The sequence below is a fragment of the Ascaphus truei genome, assembly GCF_040206685.1.
Source record: "Ascaphus truei isolate aAscTru1 chromosome 23 unlocalized genomic scaffold, aAscTru1.hap1 SUPER_23_unloc_2, whole genome shotgun sequence".
NCBI lineage: Eukaryota > Metazoa > Chordata > Amphibia > Anura > Ascaphidae > Ascaphus > Ascaphus truei.
In genome coordinates, this window is record NW_027453863.1 from 373,303 (window position 1) to 380,802 (window position 7,500).

Here is a 7,500-nt window from a genome sequence, read left to right on the forward strand (position 1 = left end):
GGGAGAAAAGAAGGAGAGGGGAGAAGAGGAGAGGAGGAGAGTTGAGAAGAGGAGAGGGGAGAAGAGAAAAGAGTTGAGAAGATAAGAGGAGAGAAGAGGAGGAGAGGAAAGAATATGAGAAGGGGTGAAGATGAGTGAAGAGGGGAGAAGAGGAGAGAAGAGGGAGAGGAGATGGGGGAAGAGGAGAGAAGAGGAGGAGAGGACTGAAGAGGGGATAAGTGAAGAGAAGAGGGGAGATTAGGAGAGAAGAGAGAAGAGGAGGAGAGAAGAGGGGAGAGGAGAGAGGAGAGAAGAGGTGGAGAGGAGAGAAGAGGTGGAGAGGAGAGGGGGCCTTCCGGACACACTGAGCCCGGACTCTGCCCGCAGGAGTTCCCCTCTCTCCCTTTCTGCTTTATTCTGGGACTTTGCAGCCGCTTTGTTTGCTTTGATGTTATTTATTTAAATAAAACATGCGAGGTAAGGACGTGTGTGCTCAGGGTATATAGCTGGGGGCTTCTCTTACTAATTCTTCTTTACAGACGGGCCTGGCTGGGTGGGATTGTAAGTAAATAAACATGTAAGAGAATGCATGAACTAGATGCCAGTCCCTGCCTGTGTAAAAGCCAGTCCCTGCCTGTGTAAATGCCAGTCCCTGCCTGTGCAAATGCCAGTCCCTGCCTGTGTAAATGCAGGAAATGTCATGTATTTTACTGCCTCGTCTCTGTCATTTCCACAATTCGCCTTTTTCCCAGATTCCAGCAACATGGCGCTTACTATATCCTCAGCCTGGCCACGGATCTCTCTCTATATTACACCGCTTACTATATCCTCAGCCTGGCCACGGATCTCTCTCTATATTACACCGCTTACTATATCCTCAGCCTGGCCACGGATCTGTCCCTATATTACACCGCTTACTATATCCTCAGCCTGGCCACGGATCTGTCTCTATATTACACCGCTTACTATATCCTCAGCCTGGCCACGGATCTGTCTCTATATTACACCGCTTACTATATCCTCAGCCTGGCCACGGATCTGTCTCTATATTTACACCGCTTACTATATCCTCAGCCTGGCCACGGATCTGTCTCTAATTACACCGCTTACTATATCCTCAGCCTGGCCACGGATCTGTCTCTATATTACACCGCTTACTATATCCTCAGCCTGGCCACGGATCTGTCTCTAATATTACACCGCTTACTATATCCTCAACCTGGCCACGGATCTGTCTCTATATTACACCGCTTATTACAGGAGAATGGGCCTGGGAAATAGCTCTCCATGCTGTCACCATTACAAATAGTCATTCTCTCAAGGTCTCACTTCATTTCTGTGCTGTTGTGTTATTACATATTCCTAAAGCAATGCACTCAATATATTGTATATAATTGCAATGATCTCAATATATTGTATATAATTGCAATGCACTCAATATATTGAATATAATTGCAATGACCTCAATATATTGTATATAATTGCAATGCACTCAATATATTGTATATAATTGCAATGAACTCAATATATTGAATATAATTGCAATGAACTCAATATATTGTATATAATTGCAATGAACTCAATATATTGTATAAAATTGCAATGAACTCAATATATTGTATAAAATTGCAATGAACTCAATATATTGTATATAATTGCAATGCACTCAATATATTGAATATAATTGCAATGACCTCAATATATTGTATATAATTGCAATGAACTCAATATATTGTATAAAATTGCAATGAACTCAATATATTGTATATAATTGCAACGGACTCAATATATTGTATATAAATGCAATGAACTCAATATATTGTATATAAATGCAATGAACTCATATATTGTATATAATTGCAATGGACTCACATATATTGTATATAAATGCAATGAACTCAATATATTGTATATAATTGCAACGGGCTCAATATATTATATATAATTGCAATGGACTCAATATATTGTATATAATTGCAATGGGCGCAATATATTGTATATAATTGCAACAAACTCAATATGTTGTACATACTTGCAATAAACTCAATATATTGTATATACTTGCAATAAACTCAATATATTGTACATACTTGCAATAAACTCAATATATTGTACATACTTGCAATGCACTCAATATATTGTATATAATTGCAATAAACTCAATATATTGTATATCATTGCAATAAACTCAATATATTGTATTTACTTGCAATAAACTCAATATACTTGTATTTACTTGCAATAAACTCAATATATTGTATTTACTTGTGTAAATAGCTCTATGTCCGCAGTCGTTAAAAATATAAATGTACATAGTTTTGAAAGATATATTTGCTTTTAATGGCTGGAGGGGCCGGGGTTTTTTTTTCCCAATAGCTTTAACTTTGCAGAAATATAACACTGGAGCAGCTATATATTTACACATACTACTATATATTTACACATACTACTATATATTTACACATACTACTATATATTTACACATACTACTATATATTTACACATACTACTATATATTTACACATACTACTATATATTTACACATACTACTATATATTTACACATACTACTATATATTTACACATACTACTATATATTTACACATACTACTATATATTTACACATACATTAGCCCCATTTTTGTCGAGCATTAAACACCGTGTAAAACTATTTGCGAGGTGTGTTTTCTTGGTGCTTCTTTTCCCACTGTGACTGTGTATTTTGTAATGATTGATTTATTGAGAACATGTGTAAATACGTGTTATTCCAAATCCTGGCATTAATACGCTGCTTTTTTGGGGCCTCTTTGTGCCTTTTTTTTTTTTTTGCGTTTTCACGAACAATAAAAAGAAAATGTTCAGAGAAAAGAAGAAAGTGTTTGCACTGATATACACACATCAGAAGAAATGACGGTTTCCTTCTGGACATATATATATATATTTTTTAATGCTGAACCATTAAATGATATCACAGCCTGCGACAGAAAGAAGGGAAATAAATAAACGCGATGACACGTGGACATCCCACCTAGTGAGGGCCGAGGTGTGTAATAGATCCCGGGACACTGTCCTCCTAATTACTCCGGGGGGGTCTGCGTGTACCCCACTAACCAGACAAACGTCACGTTTTATAACACAAAAGTTTATTCCAGAATATTTCAACAGACAACTTTTTTTTTTTTTTGCAAAGGAAAAAAAAAGTACCTACCAAGAACAAAGGAAGATTTCCAAAGGGGGCTGCGAGGCTTCTCTACTCGGTGCTATACAATGACAGTTTGGGGGGGGGGGGGGGGGGGCTCTCGTGCCTCCAGTAGAACTAATTACATTTTTCATCAGTACGAGGAAACAAAAAAAAACTAACATTTCTCTAACATACTAGAATTAAAATCAGCATGTTTTACAATGACAGGAAAACACCATTTTTTTTTTGTAAACAAGTAAATACGGGGAGGGGGGGAGGGGAGGGAAGTACAACGTGGTTCGTGTTTCTTATAAATACATAATATGCTGGATAAATAATACAAAACGAGTAAAATATTTGTAACCGGCTGTAATAGCCAATAAATATCTATGACTGTTTCACAAGATCACACAAGCCTGCGAGGGTCCCGGCTGAGTGAGCTGGGCGCCCCTCAGACTTCTTTCACCCATTGAATGTAAACTCTAAGTGCAACAAAGATGTCCAGCCAAAGAGAGCAGAGCAAACACCCGAGCTGGGCTCGCTTCTGCTTCACTTGGAGAACATACATTTTGTTAAAATATACCCTGTTTTCACGTTAAGAAGAGAGAGAGAGAGAGAGAAAGGGGGGAGGAGGGAGAGAGAGAGAGAGAGAGAGAGAGAGAGAGGGGAGGGATGGTGGGGGAAGAGAGAGAGAGAGAAAGGGGGGGGGGGAGAGAGAGAAGGGGGGAGAGAGGGAGAGAGAGAGGAGAGGGGAGGGAGGGTGGGGGAAGAGAGAGAGAAGGAGAGGGAGATAGAGAAAGGGGGAGCGAGGATGAGAGAGAGAGGAAGAGAGAGGGAGAGGGAGAGGGAGATAGAGAAAGGGGGGGGGGGAGAGAGGGAGAGAGAGGGGAGGGAGGGTGGGGGAGAGAGAGAGAGAGAGGGAGATAGAGAAAGGGGAGAGAGAGGATGAGAGAGAGAGGAAGAGTGAGAGGGAGAGGGTGAGAGAGAGAGAGAGAGAGAGAGAGGATGAGAGTGAGGGAGATAGAGAGAGAAAAGGGGATAGAGAGTAGGGGAGAGAGAGGATGAGAGAGAGAGGGAGGGAGATAGAGAGAGAGAAGGGGAGAGAGAGTAGAGTTAATATTAAGGTCGCTCCTGTAAAAACATTCTATTTTTAGTGACTGTAATTCTCCCATTGCTTTTTTGTGAGGGGGGGAGGGGGGACAAACAAAGCAATTTAGACAGTACAACTTATTTTTGATATAAGGCCTAAGCTGCCACCAGTATAAGGGGTAACATCTCTCTTACTGTATATTAATCAAATGTACAGGAAGTTTCAAATAAAATAAAACAGTTGATCAGATGTGTTTATATTCTTCCTGCTTGTGTTCACAAACCAGAGATAAACACCCTTTTATCAGCACGCCTGGGATATGAGAGCAGAGGGTGTGTGTGTGTGTGGGGGGGGGGGGGGTATGAGAGCAGAGGTGTGTGTGTGTGTGTGGGGGGGGGATATGAGAGCAGAGGGTGTGTGTGTGGGGAGGGGGGCTGGGATATGAGAGCAGAGGGTGTGTGTGTGTGGGGGGGGGGGGATATGAGAGCAGAGGCTGTGTGTGTGGGGGGGGGCTGGGATATGAGAGCAGAGGGTGTGTGTGTGGGGGGGGATATGAGAGCAGAGGGTGTGTGTGTGTGTGGGGGGGATATGAGAGCAGAGAGGGGGGCTGGGATATGAGAGCAGAGGGTGTGGGGGGGGGCTGGGATATGAGAGCAGAGGGTGTGGGGGCTGGGATATGAGAGCAGAGAGGGGGGCTGGGATATGAGAGGGTGTGGGGGGGGGGCTGGGATATGAGAGCAGAGGGTGTGGGGGGGGGGGCTGGGATTGAGAGCAGAGGGTGTGGGGGGGGGCTGGGATATGAGAGCATAGAGGGGGGGCTGGGATATGAGAGCAGAGGGTGTGTGTGTGTGGGGGGGATATGAGAGCAGAGGGTGGGGGGGATATGAGAGCAGAGAGGGGGGGCTGGGATATGAGAGCAGAGGGTGTGTGTGTGTGGGGGGAGATATGAGAGCAGAGAGGGGGGGCTGGGATATGAGAGCAGAGGTGTGGGGGGGGGGGCTGGGATATGAGAGCAGAGGGTGTGTGTGTGTGGGGGGGGGGGGATATGAGAGCAGAGAGGGGGGGGGCTGGATATGAGAGCAGAGGGTGTGTGTGTGTGGGGGGGGGGGATATGAGAGCAGAGAGGGGGGGGGCTGGGATATGAGAGCAGAGGGTGTGGGGGGGGGGGGGGATTGGGCTTTGTTATTCAGGCTGATACCGAAAGTGAGCACACTTTTATAAGCTCAACCACACAGTCTTGGGGACAACTTATCTTTACTGAACTTAAACATAATAAGTGTCAGTTACTCCAGATCCATGACCCCGTGCTATACAGTCACATGACTAACACTCCGCATTCAGAAGCACTTGTGTTGCACGGGAACAAGAGTACCAACACAAGAGCAACCAGGCCTCATCTTCACACTGTAAAAAAGTGTACAAATAAAAAATAAAATACGTTATTATAAAAAATAACAGATCAACACAAATGCTTCTGACTGTTACCCAGACACGTTAAACAGCGCCGGGGTTTAGCGCCGGGGTTTAGCGCCCTCTGTAGGTTGCTCGGTGCTGTTGATTGTTCCATCACAAGTGGGTGAGTTTGGGGCTTCTGTATGTATCCGTCCCTGATGGTGAGTGGAGAGCTCTGTGTAGGTGGGGTGCGGGTCACACTGCTGTCCATGGTGCTGGTTTCTTGGCATGGAAGAGGCGCCATTGTAGTCCATGTTAGAGGGCTGATGTGCAAGGTGACTGAGGGCAAACAGGGACGGGCCTGGCACCGCTGCTGGCACGGAATCCACATAGTTACCCCCCACATACACCGGGCTGCCTTGCATATTGGGAGACACGTAGCTGCCCCCGCTGCCTTGCAAGCCATGGGGGTCGTACTCTGGCCCGGTGTACTTCTGCTGGGAGGGGCACACTTTGGCAGGGTTTTGGTAGTAGCATTCTGGTGGGGCTTGTTAAATGGCGGCGGGGAAGGAGCCTCATAATTAGCAGTCATTGATGCATGGACCCCAGAAACCCTGCAGAGGATTGCATGGTCAGGGGCGGGGTGCTGGTGGGGGAGGGCCCCCCAGAAGAGGAAGACATGCCTTTCACCTTCTGGTCCTTCTTGTACTTCATCCTGCGGTTCTGGAACCAGATCTTGATCTGCCTCTCGCTGAGGGTCAGCAGGTTGGCCATCTCCACCCTCCTGGGCCGGCACAGGTAGCGGTTGAAGTGGAACTCTTTCTCAGCTCCACCAGCTGGGCGCTGGTGTAGGCGGTGCGGGCCCGCTTGGAGGCCGAGGAGCCCGGGGCGGGTTTGTCGCCAGCGCAGCTCTCCGGCGCTGAAAATGAAATAAAAAAAGATAATTACTGCAAGTGAGGAATTGAAAGGCTGATTTTGCTAATAAATTCTGCAGCATGCACGCAGGACCTCCCTGCCCCCCTAACTCAGCCTGCACTTCATAAGCCTGGCATTTATTAAGAGCTCTGCCCCCCAGCGCTGCCTGCGCCAGGGAGATGTGATCATGTCATGTAGACAGGATGCGTGATGGCCTTTTATTTATGATTGTATTATTTCTCACTGATAACACACGCAAAAAAAAAAAAGGAGGGAAAATATCCATCAGCGAATGGACAATACCTTTCTGTAGTTATATCAATGTGTCCACTAAATGTGCAGATTTTACACCCTTGGCAATGATATACTGATTTTTTTTTTGCTATGCTGTATTCAACTTTTTTAAGCTGCATTTTTCCAGGCCTGCCACTAAAAACATGGTGTGTGTGTGTGTATATATATATATTTTTATATATATATATATATATATATATATATATATATATATATATATATATATATATATATATATATATATATATATATGTATATTATATATATATAATATATATATTATATATATCAATAATATATATATATCTTTTAAAATTATATATATAATAGGTAAATTGCTGTCGTTTGTTTGACTTGCAATTAACCATGTTTTCTTTGTCTTGGCCCAAAAGGGGATGAGTAAGCCAGTGTACAAGAAGCAGAAGGGGATATACCCTCTAAGTAGGGTGATGTACCTGTGCTGGGGGGGCTGATCTTCTGCTTGGAGTTCTGCCTGGATTCTTTCATCCATGGGAAGATGTGTTTGCTACCAGTTGGGTTGCAGCTGAGCTGGGTCTTGCTGGGTGGGTTACCCCCAGCCTGGACATTGCTGCTGCTGCTGCTGCTGCTGCTGCTGTTATTGTTGCTGTTTGGGGCTGGAGTTTGAGGTG

The 7,500-nt window shown here is 44.3% G+C and overlaps 1 protein-coding gene across 1 annotated transcript in view; it reads right to left on the reverse strand.

The window, feature by feature from the left end:
• Positions 1-5,387: 5,387 nt before the first annotated feature.
• HOXB3 (homeobox B3) overlaps positions 5,388-7,500 on the reverse strand; it is a 29,667-nt gene continuing 27,554 nt past the window's right edge. Inside the window, 6 exon segments of the mRNA XM_075581005.1 lie at positions 5,388-5,842; positions 5,845-6,173; positions 6,176-6,230; positions 6,233-6,468; positions 6,471-6,560; positions 7,306-7,500. The exon segment at positions 7,306-7,500 is cut by the window's right edge and continues 369 nt beyond it. Coding sequence (XP_075437120.1) covers positions 5,816-5,842; positions 5,845-6,173; positions 6,176-6,230; positions 6,233-6,468; positions 6,471-6,560; positions 7,306-7,500 — 932 coding nt within the window. The 3' untranslated portion in view covers positions 5,388-5,815.